This window comes from Apostichopus japonicus, chromosome 14 (assembly GCF_037975245.1).
Source record: "Apostichopus japonicus isolate 1M-3 chromosome 14, ASM3797524v1, whole genome shotgun sequence".
NCBI lineage: Eukaryota > Metazoa > Echinodermata > Holothuroidea > Aspidochirotida > Stichopodidae > Apostichopus > Apostichopus japonicus.
In genome coordinates this window covers 24,512,699-24,527,523 of record NC_092574.1, presented here as the reverse complement: position 1 = coordinate 24,527,523, position 14,825 = coordinate 24,512,699, and the positions used below count along the sequence as shown (strand labels likewise).

At 36.0% G+C, this 14,825-nt stretch overlaps 1 protein-coding gene across 3 annotated transcripts in view; it reads left to right on the top strand.

The window, feature by feature from the left end:
• Positions 1-4,404: 4,404 nt before the first annotated feature.
• The window catches only part of LOC139980183 (uncharacterized), a 75,212-nt gene continuing 64,791 nt past the window's right edge, over positions 4,405-14,825 (top strand). The window contains exons 1-5 of one of the 3 annotated variants that reach the window (XM_071991651.1): positions 4,405-4,541; positions 4,688-4,739; positions 4,785-4,863; positions 7,058-7,198; positions 8,090-9,927. In XM_071991651.1, coding sequence (XP_071847752.1) covers positions 4,511-4,541; positions 4,688-4,739; positions 4,785-4,863; positions 7,058-7,198; positions 8,090-8,242 — 456 coding nt within the window. In that variant the 5' untranslated portion in view covers positions 4,405-4,510 and the 3' untranslated portion in view covers positions 8,243-9,927. Of the gene's footprint in view, positions 4,542-4,687; positions 4,864-7,057; positions 7,199-8,089; positions 9,928-14,825 lie in introns of those variants that run through there. The other 2 variants (XM_071991647.1, XM_071991648.1) reach the window with 2 other exon arrangements.

The following is a 14,825-nucleotide window of genomic DNA, read 5'->3' as shown; positions in this document are numbered from 1 at the left end:
CAAATTCGAATATATACAGATATATATTAGCAGCCAATCAGAAGGTCGAATTATATGGCTGTAATAAATCAAATAGATACGCTACCATGAAACGGACACGAAGCATCGCACAAGATCGAGATGAGAGTACGTGTAAATATTGTAAATAACTGATACAATTAGGACCTAAATTTTGAGGAAAATATAGGGGGAGAATATGTTTAGAGCCAACATTTTTTGGCCCACATGTTTTGTTTCCACGTCAAATGCCTGTTGGGATACTTTCTTTGGGTTCCAACATGTGGGGCGGTTTGGGCCCTATTTTACGGTCACACACGTACATGTAGCTCATGATTACTAATGTTACCTTATTGGGGTGGCTCTGGCGGAATTGTTAGGTATCATACGCCCATTAAAAGCTTCATCGACTTTCATAAGAAATCACAAAAGTAATGTGGTCTCTAAGTCTAGATAGACGTTCTCAGTAGATAAACGCTACCCATCACCGGAGAGATGAAAAGTTGGCCTTTAGAGGCATCGTCAATTTTCTGCATCATAACCGTGGATATTTTTTCGCTATCCGGAGCCTGAAGTTGTCTTCACTTGTAAACAAATATCTTCACTCAGTAGTAAACAATTTTCCTACGCTGCTCCTGGGAGGAATAAAGGGGTCTAAAATTGCCACAATTGACCAATTTTGTGAACCACATATACTTCCATTCATACTCTTCAACATGTTAGCCACAAAAAAAAGATCCTGATTGATAATATATCGAAAAACTAAGATTTTGGCACTTTTCCTGACGGTGAACATCCAGCGGATTGATATAGACTCTAATTGGAGTAAGCCACCTTCAAGTGTAGGCACAGCCATTTTCTTTTACTTGCCCGGCTGGCCATTTATTATGATGATTCGGGACTATAAAGACCATAGTTGATTCTTGCGACATATTGATTTGAGTTTGGCTGTTGTTTTCCCGGGGTAAAAGTGTCAGTAATTCAGAAAACAATGGGCGTGCTGGAAACAGTTTTGCGGAAAATTAATTTTCACGTCTAACCGTACTGGCAGGAGGTTTATTTTGGATTGTGAACCAAGTTTCTTGAAAAAAGATGTAGCGGCTCTTCTAAATGTTTAAGTTTAACGTTTAATTTAGCACTTTTTTCCAGTGGCATTACGACCTTCCCTATCGGTTTCGAACCTCTGGACATACAATAAATATGAATATATCAATATGATTATATCAATCAATATACATATATATATATATATATATATATATATCCACAAGAGAAAAAGGGGAAAAATGATACTTTCATTTCCAACTTTATTACTTAGAACGATAAATCAGTTACAAAATATTTCGAGCGTTAACACGGCCCTTCTTCAGTTGCAGAAATGAAATGGAAGAAACTAGACCTTATTGGGATTACACTTAGCATGTATACTCATAAAGGAGAGATCTCTGTTGAGTCCATTGTTGTGTGTATTGAGGCGTAATATGGTTTTTTGGTTTCGATGAAATCGTAACCTATGCATTCATGCAGGCGGAGAGTGTTGTGTGTATGTATGGGTGTATGTATATGTGTGCGTGTGTCTGTGTGTTGTATGCGTGTGTGTGTATGTATGTATGAATGATACCGATATCTGAATCCACAAGATACCATACTGATGAGGAACGTTTTGAAAATTATAACTCTTTCATGTAAAAAAGTAAGACGATAACTAAATAACCAATAAATGAAAGTATGAGCAACATACTGTAAATAATATGTAAATTAAATGATAAATATTCATATACTAAAAAAAACAGACGTAACAACTCAAACTGTGCACTAGAGGTAAATATATTGTGTACAAAATATCTGTTTCATTTCGGTAAACTGCATATACACAGCGGAATATAAAAGTACACCCAATTTATGAGAACAAATATTAACAAAAGTAACTGACCTCAGAATGTCGAAATAAATCAGTTTGAACATTTCTGTTTCTTTCTTTTTATTATTACGGTCCACAAATGGCTTTCATTAATCCTCTCATATATATTATTATGAAGATCAATCAACGAACAGGACCAGCATCAAGAAATCAATAATTATTCTTCAATTTCTCAACTAATTTATATTTCATCAAAACGTTATAACGTCTTGGAGTATTCAGTTATATTGAATAAATAAACTATAAACAGATGATCATTTCATTTTATATTCCTTAGTAATGTCTAGATTTTTAAAGAGAATTCCATAAATTCAATTCAAAGTCATTTCAACTCCATATTAATGCCCTCTTTTAATTTGTTCTTGTACCAAGCTAAGCTATATACATTATATAACTTTAAGATTTACAGTAGTTATTGTAATCTCTGTGTGAATCGGTTGAATTAGAGTACTCCATGGCAAGCCCTTTGGGACAATTACCTCATGCTTATACCAGACATACTATCCTCTTTTATCATTCTTCCCAAGCACTCGTACTGACAGTATGAACAGTTCCTTGCCTTTATTCTGAAAGAAACATGATATTTATATACTGCTGATACGAGTGCTTTTAAACATAACATGAGTGTATAGAGACTTATTAGGTTTAAATACAACCTAAACTGGGACGAAAGTCATAAATGTGCACAATTTTCACTTCTTCATTAGTTGATCTCTAACTTGACCAGAAAGTATAGGAACCCCCCCCCCCCCACTCACCCAACACGGTCCATCATATAATGGTAGTTAAGCCATAAATTAAGAGTATATCCAAGGTATAGTTTTGATTGCGACTCAAGTCACAATCAAATGCATTAACTTGTAACCTTAGCAATTCCAGTTTTCAACATTGTGAATAGGCCTCAAAATGTCTTGTTCACCTACTGTAACCATGAATCGACAGTCATGCAAGAATTGCTTCAACACAATAACGACTTTTTCGGTTTGGGTTAGGCGTATTGTTAGCTTTATGATATATAATGGTATAGTTAACAATAAGAGAATGTGTATTGTTAATGACGGTGCTGTTTGCTCTCACGTCACTATAGTTTTACAAAAGGGAATTTTGAACACGATTCAAATTAGACCATGTCTGACCTTGTATCCAATTTATTTACAGTTAAACGTATATTTACCGTATAGTTAATATTGATATAGTGTTTCTGCATGGAAACTCACTTCCTCCTAGTTAGTCTACAATCAAACAGTTTTTTCACCGTGAATATATTTTAGAAATTATATGTACTTTTCTAAAAAGTTGTAACTGCCTGGTGTCGACTTGACCCGTCGTTATATTATCACAAACATGTTAAATTACCCATTTAAGATGTAATTTCATATACTTATGTCATCATATGAATAATTATTATGTAAATGTGTTGTCATTCTTAAACAAAAATCTCTGACCATGCAAATGTCCAACAAAGCTGACCTCATCGTGGTGTCACAGTGGCAACCACTCTCTCTTCAGTGGGTGAACTAGAGCTTTGTCTGGCCTGTTTTAAGCCAAATTGCCCTCTCATGTGTCAAATTTAATTCCCTGTTGTATAATCTGCATGTTTCCACAAAACTATAGCTATGTTGGAAATATACCCAGTAAAAACTCCCCTGTCTCGATACCGTCAAGGCTCCATAGGCTGCTTACTAGAAACCCCATGTACAATTTCAGGAGGGTGAATTTGAAGGGGCACTGGCAGGGCTTGTAGTCTTTGTAGTGGCAGGGCTTGAACTTGGAAGAGCACCAGCATGGGTCCATCTTCATGAGAGTCTCTACATAAATTATTGCTGTTGATAAATTCAAACCAGTGTTGAGTGGCTGATTTCAGCAAGTAGTGATATAAGTAGCGATTGTTACGATATGGCATTGTTTGCATGTATTGTTATGTGTGGATGTACCAAACCGATGTATTGCCAGTGAGAATTTCATAATCTCCAGGCGTCCTTATGCCCCTATCCACCACAGAGAAGTCATTTCACGGCCATGAATAGTTCCTGTTATCATACGATATAAGCATTGATATAAGCAATTCATTTCCAATAGTTTTATCACGCTTAGTTAAAGCATTTCGCGCATTACGTACCGCCGTGAAACGGGACAGTCACTACATTACTCGGAACCAAAAAAAAAATTCTAAACACTTCGAAAGTGGTTGATTTAGATTCGGAAAATATGGCCAAAATTCCACTTTACTCCTTTTTTGTGTCTTTTGTTAATAAAGATTGGATTAGACACTTTTCTTTCATCAAATTCAGTTAGTACCAGACATATTAATTGGCTAATGACTGTGAAATTGACCTTCGAAAATGATCAGTATTACCTAATTAAATATTAATAAGGAGTGACGTCAAGAAACCCCATGCATATTCTACAAGAATAGAAAACACTTTTCGTACCGCTGGGAACTGACTGTTTAAGTTAATCCGTGTTTGCGACTGTTTGTTCATGCGTGACGCACTCTTGGGCACCAGTTAGGGAAGTAATAGTCAAAGTCATAGCGTACGGTACCTTCTGACACAACAACATCACTCAGTAAAATACGAAGCCGAACTCACAATGGAGGATAACAAAAAATTGGTCAATAATGGTAAGCCATCTGATTTAATATAAGACTTGATTAATTAACAAACAATACATCATATGATAATTTCGTCCAAAAGTGTTTTCTTTAACAAAATGGACTAAATGTATGAACTTAACTTATATTCTTATGCTTTTGTCCATTTTTTACAGACCAACTTCAGATTGAAGAGCCACCACAGTATCCCGGTCCACAATATCCCGGTCCACAATATCCCGGACCACAATATCCCGGACCACAATATCCCGGACCACAATATGCCGGTCCACAACATCTCGGAAGTACCAACACCATGATTATGGCACAACCGGTACCACATGTACCTCAGGTAATATGTTTTTATTACATTATGAATGCTTTATTTGTTTCAGCAAAAAATCTAATTCAGAAATATTTCGTAAATATCTCTTCAACTTCCTTTGACACTACTTCTTACTGATAGTTGATTAACGGTGTTAAATGGATCTATTTACAGTGTTATTGACTAGAGTCGACTTTGTACTCGAGTTAGACTCGAGTTACATTTTGTGACTCGAGTTCAGATAATCAGATAGTCAGTAGTGACAAAACTTGACTTGACTTAGCAATAAAATCATATGACTTTTGACTAGGTTTGAATATATTTGACTTGTTGACATCACCAGTGTAGACACTAACAAATTGTTTGACACCAAGAAAATGGAAAGAAAGGCTGCGTAAGAGAAGATCGAAACAAACGTTCATTGTTTCTTTTACCTTCCACGACACAATGGGAGACATATGTCGTTTATTGCGCCTCAAAGTGTAGTCATTGTTTGTTTGGTAAATAACTACCACGACATAATTACAAGTATCGATATGTAAGAGGGGATGACGTATGATGTGACGTCACAAACAATTCGAGGATGGAGAAAAGAAGATACAATTATGAGATAAAAAGACGATATGGCATCAGTTAATAATTTAATGTAATAATTATCAATATTTCCTTGGTATGGTATGTTCTGATGATTCGCTAACTGGGTTTGCATGTACTACATTAGTTACATTAAGCATAAAATCAATAGGCGAAATTGAGTATCCCTTCCCTTGACGAAATGATGTATTCAGAATGTTTTAACTTTGTGTTAGTATGTGTAACGAGTTATAAAAATATGAGTTGATTTTTAATTCATGCCAGTGTGTAGTTTGAGATTAGGAGAACCTTCCCGTCAACCTCCTCCTCCCCCCCCCACCCCCTGCGCCCACCACCATCACCTCCGATGGTACAATATGAGTTATGTTGGCTGTACAGAGTTAGTAACTGTCGTCAGACAACGATCATGTTTCATGACTTTACTGTAACGTATGTCATTCTTTCATGTTTTGTATCGAGAGAGGGAGAGATAGAGAGTGTAGGGGAAAGGTTGAAGTACAAGTTTTAAAATAACTTTCAATTGCTGTCTAATGCAAATGATTAAACTTGTAGAATTTACTCGTCTCATAGCATTGCAACTGGAGCTCACGAAGCAGGTCAACCACATGACCGATATCATCACTGCACAAAGATGCAGCCTTTTTGTATTTGAGCTGGTTGATTTTGTTAGGCCTGTACCTATATGTAGTGCACATCACTTTAGTTGCTGCTAGAGTTGGCTTGTGTCTCAACTTACAATCAATGAATTAACTTGTAACTTTAAATGTCTCGACTTGTGACTTGGATTGGTCTGCGATAAAATCAATTGACTTATGAGTTGGTGACTTAACTGAACTTCATTTTCGAAAATCAGACGAATTGTGACATGACTTAACAAACCTGAATTAGGGACAAAACTAGAGATTTATAAAATATAGAATTAATACGCCTGCAATGTACAAAATATATGCACCTTTATTCACTTAGCAATTCCAGTTTCCAACATTGTGGAAACGCTTCAAACTTCCTTGTGCACCCAACCATAAGTCAGCAGTCATGCAAGAGTTGTTCAACGTAATAACAACTTGTTAAATTTGTGTTAGGCGTATTGCTTATTATATATATAATTGATACCAACACTAAGAAATTCTATGTGTGTTAACTGTGAATGACGGTACTGTTTGCTTACACGTCACAATAGTTTTACAAATGGAAATTGTTAACACTTTTCAAATTATTCCTTGTCTGACCTTGTGCACAGTGGGTTCACAGTTAAACGTATATTTATGGCACACAAACGTCTACAATGTACAAAATATATGCACCTTATATTCACTTATCAATTAAGATTTCCAACAGTGTGAAAAGGCCTCAAAATTTCTTGATCACCCAAACATGAATTAACAGTCATGCAAGGATCGCTTCAACATAATAACGACTTTGTGGAAAGGCTTCAAACTTCCTTGTGCACCCAACCATAAATCAACAGTCATGCAAGGTTTGCTCAACATCAAAACAATTTGATTATTTATAATCTATGACTATAATCAGCCACAATACAACGGCACAAAGCCCTCAATAATAAATAGAAAACAATTACTCTATAGTAAAAATTAAAACATTTTTTCCTGTATCGTTTGTTTTACAGATTATTCGTAGCCCGGAAGATTCAAAAGTGATATCTTCCATTAAGACCAAGGCCATATTGTCCTTGGTGCTGTCCATCGTGTTCTCTTTGTGCCTCTGGTCGTTGTTCTTCACCATTCCGGCCATAATATTTGCTATTTTGGTCAGTATTCTGAAGACAATTTATAGATTATGACTGTTTGTATTATATAAAGGACTATTAGTTTGAAACAGCGTCGACTCAGTGGTAGAGCTAGGGGTATTGGTCAGGTCAGGGGTGACGAGAATGGTCTGTAGGGGCGCTTTCGACATTATCTAAGCGGAGCGCTACCACAGGTTAGCGCGAAGCGTACACATTTTTTGAGTAAAGATACTCCCTAGATCGCCGGAAATGACCTTTCCGGGCATTACTAATTTGCAGATAAACGAAGAATAAATATGTGTCATTGCAATTCTGTCAGAAAATTACACCAACAAAATGTGACAAATGTCAATAGGTATTTGAGAGCGCAATAGAAAGTCATTAATCGCGAATAAGTAAAAGGTGGTAAAAAGCCGAAAGGGCGCCAGCAGTCCATTTGAGTCCGCCAGGGGGGGGGGGGTATCCGCCTCTCTGACTTTACGGACGCTCCGCCACTGCGTCAACTACTTTTTCGCCTGTTAATGTTAGTTTGACCAATCCAATCGAGTATAATTTGCAATTAACTCAATAAAAAAACTAAATAATTTGCAATCCTATGATGGACGTTTTACCATGACACCCTTTATTTCCATCGATTACAATTTTTCTTTCTCAATTCTATCATGTTTTGCTCTTTGCGTGTTATTTATTCTAATACGAACAAGTGTCTGAGGGCGATGTAGATGTTACAAACGAATGGCAACAATTGCAATCAATATTGCAAGTTTTAACATCCTCAACACTGAGGCAACACTGATGGCCGTTAAGCAACACTGAATAATAAATATAACTAAAAGTCCCCAAGGGTGTCTCAGGTAGTATATAACATTGCTCGCATGTTATTTATTTTTGCTTTCTCCGTCATTTCTACAGGCTTTGACTGGAATCGATACCAACATCAAGAATGCTGTGTCACACGCAAATGTCGCAGCCATTCTGACAGGCGTAGCAATTGGAAGTACCGTGATTCTGACTGTGGTTTGGATCATTTATTACTACAGCTATCACGTTACATATGGCTACTAAAATGGAAAATAAAGGTGTCATGTAGAATCAAATAATGAAAGTTTACACAGAAACGTATTTACTTTAAAAGCTGTTTTGCTTTATACGACTATATTACTACTATAAATATATAAATATATATATATATATATATATATATATATTGTCATTTACCCCCATTTCATTAACAAAACAAAAGTCTGTTCAAAGATAGAACAATATGAAAAGTGGGAAAATACTAATGTTTGGTAGAGCATTTTAAAAATATTCTGAGGAAAGTAGTGCTTCAACTTAGAAATGATTGCAACATTTTTCCCAACAGTGTTTACAATATTTGAAATATTTTCACACCAAGTTAGTTTACTTTTCAATGTATACTTCGAGAAACTTAGTACTATGTACATGCTTAATTGGCTAACTATCCATTCAAATATCCTTTTTTTCTCCAAGACGAAGAATGACTTTTACTGAAAACAATGTAGCTGGTTTTATCAAGATTTAGTGATAGCATGGTAGTTAGTTGGTCCTCTAATTCCGTAGAATGATAACTTGTTCAGAATAATACATTGGTCAATGGTATCAAAAGGTTTTGATAAGTCTAAGAATATACCAATAAATGTTTTCTTCTTATCAAGGCTATCGTATAATTTATAAATGGCATCTGCCAGGGCAAGCTTAGTTGAGTGACCAGGGTTGAATCCATATTGTTCCTTGCATAGTATGTTATGAGCATGGAGGAAATTTATTAGTCCGTTGGACATGAGACGTTCGATACTTTTGGAAAAGCATAGATAAAAAGAGAGAATTGAGATTGGTCGGTAGTTCTCGTACATATTGCATTCCCCTTTCTCAAAACTGGGAAAGACCTTAGCAATCTTCAGCTTATCTTGGAATACCCCAGTGGTGAACGATATGGTACAGATATTTCAGTAAGGGGTGAGAATGAAAGTAATATCTGGTTGACAATATCTGGCGCGAAATCATCGTACCAGGAAGGGTTCCATAACAACTCTCCTGATCATACCCAGCTGCTTTCTTAGGCTTTAAGCAATGATTCGCTACAAGTAAAAGTTCCTCCTCCCTGACATGGTAGGAAAAAAATAGAGTTTCTCATACTATTATTACCATAGATGGGGTTGTTTGATTTTACATATGATTGATTTTGCTGGCAAGTGAGGGTCCAAGGTTAAAGAAGAAATTGTTAAAGCCGTATGCAATTTCTTGATCGTCGCTGGTTTCGTGATCGCCGTCTTTGAAAACAGATGGGTACGATGATTTATTACGGTCTCACTCTAGAACCTCATTGATTACGTCCCAGGTATCATTTACACTATTGTTTCTATCTTTGAATTTGTTATCAAAATATAACCTTCGAGAGAAACTTATTGTGTGGTTTAACTTGATTCGGTACGCAACATAAGTTTCTTTATTGCTATTTGGAGGAGCTTTTGAGTATAGTCTGTAGAGATGGTTTTTTCTTTTAATAGATTTAAGTTTACCCTTAGTAGTCCATGAATGGTTTCTCTTGCGTCTATTTCCTTTAGTCATTAATAGATGAGGAGAGCACTTATTATAAATTAAATTAAAAGTGTTAAAGAATAAGTTGTATGCTGAATTAGTATCAACTTTAGTTTACACCTCATCCCATGTTTCCTTCTCAAGATCATCAATAAATTCTGGTATGTTGAATCTGTTAAAATTTCGTATATGAAAGGACTCTTTTGTCTTGTTTGTTTTGTTTGTCTTGTTTGTCCTGTCAAGAACCTTTAGGAATATAGGCATATGATCACTTAACTCAGTAATGAGTATGCCTGTAGTGAGAGAGAAATTAACATTCGTTATAATGTTATCAATAACAGTACTTACATTACTATTAAAACGAGTAGGTTTTGTTATCGTAGCATAAAAACGGTATTACTACATAATGTTTAAAACATCTTTATAGACTTACTAAAATTGGACAAGTTAATGTTTTAACCCTTCATAGTAGCCTATACACAGTACTCTGGTGATTGGTTATAGTGAGAAATATGTTTTCCGTGTGTGTCTTAAAATCAGCCAATGAGCCATTTGGTGGTATGTACACTACACCGATGATGGAATTCTCATTATGGGGTGGATTGCCTTGGAATGGTATAAACTCCCATTTAACCTGATATCACGTTTTATTGAAGGCGGCCTAAAACTGGGAGGTTCTGACAAGGATTTCTCGTCTTGACTTCAACTCTATGATATGCGTTGTTAATATTATGGCAAACGACAACAAATAAACATGACGTCGTACCCATATATGGGTTGTATATTAATCAAGGTAGCCACAGCAAATAAAAGAAGCTCGTGCCAAACCCCTGCAGTGATAACGGAGCCCGAACAGCCTGATGAGGAGTTCGGCATCGAGTTTGAGTAAAATGAGAATTTTCAAACATTCTGACACAACTTTAAATGTTAATAACTTAACAATTTGAATGGTATAGGCTGTATTAATTCAGATGATCTGCACTCAAGTTTGTATGCATCATGCATGATACGATCTTGAAAGATTTACTCATATTTATCCATTTCCAAGTACGGTCTAGTACTTTCTATACTAGTACTTTCTATACTATTTAGTCTATTCTCTATTTCATTTCCTGCGGAAACCTGTCACATTCCAAAAGCGCTGAAGAAACATCGAAGTGGAAACCATACTTCACTTTTGTTTTCAAAGGTTGCTTATATCACTTAAGATGTATAAGCTATGTCAGAAATCCTTTCCAGCAGAACTCCGACAGCCCAAATCCAACGAAGCAGATCAAGATACTTCTCCCTTCGGATCTTAGAAATGCATACGGGGGTGTTTAGACAGAGATAAGGGTCACCCGGGGACAAAAACTCAACCCGCGAATAAATGGAGAAACGAATCGCCCCCCCCCAAAAAAAAAATAGAGCAAACAATGTTTGACCGTTTGAAATATATTGACATGGCACTAACAAAATGATGAACGGACTCCGCTGTACTGAGTTATTTGAGATCCATAGTACGGTTTAGGATAAGATCTTTAAATGTTCTTCAATCGTTATCTGGCGTCTTCTACGTACCAACTTTAATAAAGATAGTTTATCGAATGGTATGGAATTTATTGTTGAAATTTAAAATGATTGAAAGTCTAAGAAGTTGTCAACTGATTTTCTCAAAGACATTCACCCCCCCCCCCCCTCCTTCCCCTCCGCTGCATTCCCGCCGTATAGGCCTAATATCTATTTAGTTATGTAGTATCAAGATCGAATTTGAAGTCTTCTCTAATAATCAGTCTTCTTATATAGCCTATACGTAGTAGTGTCAAGGTGTCCTCGTAGTCATGTATTTGGGAGAAATTTTTGTTTTTCTTTGACAAACATCTCTTGAGAAATTTGAATATATGCTAGTCGTTCGGTTATCAAATCGATGATCTCCGTAAAGCTGACGGCGAAGTAGAAAACAGTTAAAAAAAAACTTCAAGTAAACCAAAACACCTGATAACAACCGTGACCATGATCCATGTTCATCGTTTATAAATTATATAAATTATATATATATATATATATATATATATATATATATATATATATATATATGGATATATATATATATAAATTATATGTATATATATATATACATATATATATATATATATATATACATACATATATAACTTAGGTCGACATTTACATTGACTAATTACACACTAAATTTATCAAACCCTAACCCTTTTTTCTAACCCTAACCCTGAACCGACCCTAACCAAACCTTGTAAATGAACGTTTTAGAGGACGGAGAACATGATGAAGCTATTTCCGACAATATAAAAGTTTCTTAAAATGGTAGCAAAAACATTAGGTGTACACTGAAATGTCGACCTAAGGTACACTGTCGACCTAAGATCGCTTTTTTTACCATACACTGTCGACCTAAGGTATCAAATAGACATATATATATATATATATATATATATATATATATATATATATATATATATACATATATATACATATATATAGATATATATATCTATACATATATATATATATATATAGATAGATAGATATATATATATATATATATATATATATATATATATATATATATAAGATATATATATATAGGAATAACGGAAAAACTGTTAAACAACTATGCTGCATTTAGAGAAAGGCTGGATCTCGAGTGAGATACAATAATTGAATTAGGTAAGTGATTGGAAGTAAAACAGCCAATGTTTGGTTTTTGCAGAGCTTTCGAGCAAAACTAGCTCTTCTTCAGTGCATGATCACCGAAAGTGACAAGGAGTAGCAGGAATTGAAACTGTTTTATAGCGAAGATGTCGGCATGGTTGTAAAGGCAAAGCGACTTACTGATTTCTGCTGAATAGAGCAGAAGTTTTAGAAGTTCGGATTATTTTAATCCGCGTCGGATTATATATATATATATATATATATATATATATATATATATATATATATATATATATATATATACATATATATATATATGATGTCACACAACATTGTGAGATATCGCAGCTCATTAAGTTATACTTGAGCATAATAATTTTACCTTCAATGGTCGTCATTATCTGCAAACCAAAGGCACAGCCATGGGTACCCAAATGGCCCCCTCATATGCTAATATTTTTATGCATTACCTGGAACAAGAATTAATTTCTTCATCCTCTTACAAACCATATATCTATGTACGATATATTGATGATATTTTTATGTTATGGGATAAGGGCGAACAAGAACTGGACAACTTTTTCACGTTTGCCAATGATTTTCACGATTCCATAAAGTTTACCACCGAACGGTCCACAAAGCAAATACCCTTCCTCGATGTAATCGTCATGATCGAAAATCACAAAATAGAGACATCGGTGTATGCCAAACCAACTGATAGGCACTCTTATCTCCACTTTAATAGTTTTCATCCCCGCCACACCAAAAATTCCATTGTCTACAGCCAATTACTCAGATACCGGCGTATCTGCTCACGTGAGCAAACTTTTCTTAATAAGGCCATTGAACTGCTTGATTTCTTCCTCAAAAGGGGATACCCGTACCGACTACTTAACTTCCACCTCAAACGGGTTCTGTCTCTACAACGATCTAGTCTCCTAACCTATCGTAACAAATCTGATTCTGATAGACTACCCCTCGTTGTCACCTACCACCCCTCCCTTCACCCCCTTTTGAATGAAATCAAACAAGCTTGGGGCACTCTAGGTTCCGACGAACAATAGCTGAACTTTTCAAAGCTCCCCCTGTAATAGCCTATAGACGACCACGTAACATTCGTTCAGTGCTGGTTCGAACTAATCTCGCCCCACCCAGTAATGAGCCTGATAGTGGTAACATCACTTGTAACAAACCGAGATGCCTGGTGTGCACACAACTCGACCCCTCCCCCGCTTTCCTCCACCGGGCCTCAGGCACCACTCTGAGACCTGGTAGATTTGGTTGCGACTCAGCCAATGTCATCTACCTCCTCGTTGTTACAAGTGCCCCCAGGTCACCAATATTGGCGAAACCAGCACTAAGTTCAGGCTTCGGTTTAATTAATAACCACAAACTAAGTATCCGCAAAAAAATAACCCAGGCTTCCCTGTTGCTAAACACTTTAATCTCCCCATTCACAGCTTATCTGACCTCAAATTTGTCATTCTCTACAGCTTCTTCAAAACTGCTCATGAAAGAAGCAGCCGGGAACTAACCAGAATGCAAAATGCATTGAGGTTTCGATGACTTCAATGCACTAGAATTCTGCTTGTTAGTATAACCAGAACTAGCTGTTACAATGACAATATGGCATGCTAACACAGGTCAGTCTACTGTACGTGGTTATACACACCTCCATCAAAAACAATAGGGTTCTTGTACTCAATGTTATGAATCCACACACTAAGTATTACAAAACCAAACCAAATCTCTAATAACTTCGCACAATAAGGTTGCAGAGGAGTCCACTTATGGACAAGTTAGATTGGAATATGCCCACGAAACTTCAAAGAATCAACTTGAAAGAAGCTAATGCAGGTCACTGGAGGTCAACCTGAGGTCAAAGGTCTCCCAAATGCAGTTCGACTATTGTATTACAATAGCGTAACTCCCAACCTTGATGGACATTTGGTTCTCAAGTTATTGCAAAAATACTAGTTTTTGACCCCTAATTGGCCTTTGTTGACCTTGGATCACATGACTGTTATGTTTTGAAACGATCCCTTACCCCATTCACAACTAGTCCACAAATATCAACCATGTCGGACCCTGTCAACGGTAGTTTCAAAAGTTATTTGCCAAAAAACACATTTTGACCCATAATTGACCTTTGGTGACCGTAGATCACATCACGATTATATTAGAAAACGTGCTACTAATTCATTCACAACTTGTCCCAATATATCAGCCATGTCAGACTTCGTGACTAGAAGTTGTTGCAAAACGTAACATAATTTGGCAGTTTTTTGCACATAAGCAACCTTGGATGACCTAATGGTTTTTATCACAAATGTTCCCCTTGATGATTTGCACTCTGTCCTAAAATCCCAACCTTGATGGACATTTGGTTCTCAAGTTATTGCAAAAATACTATATT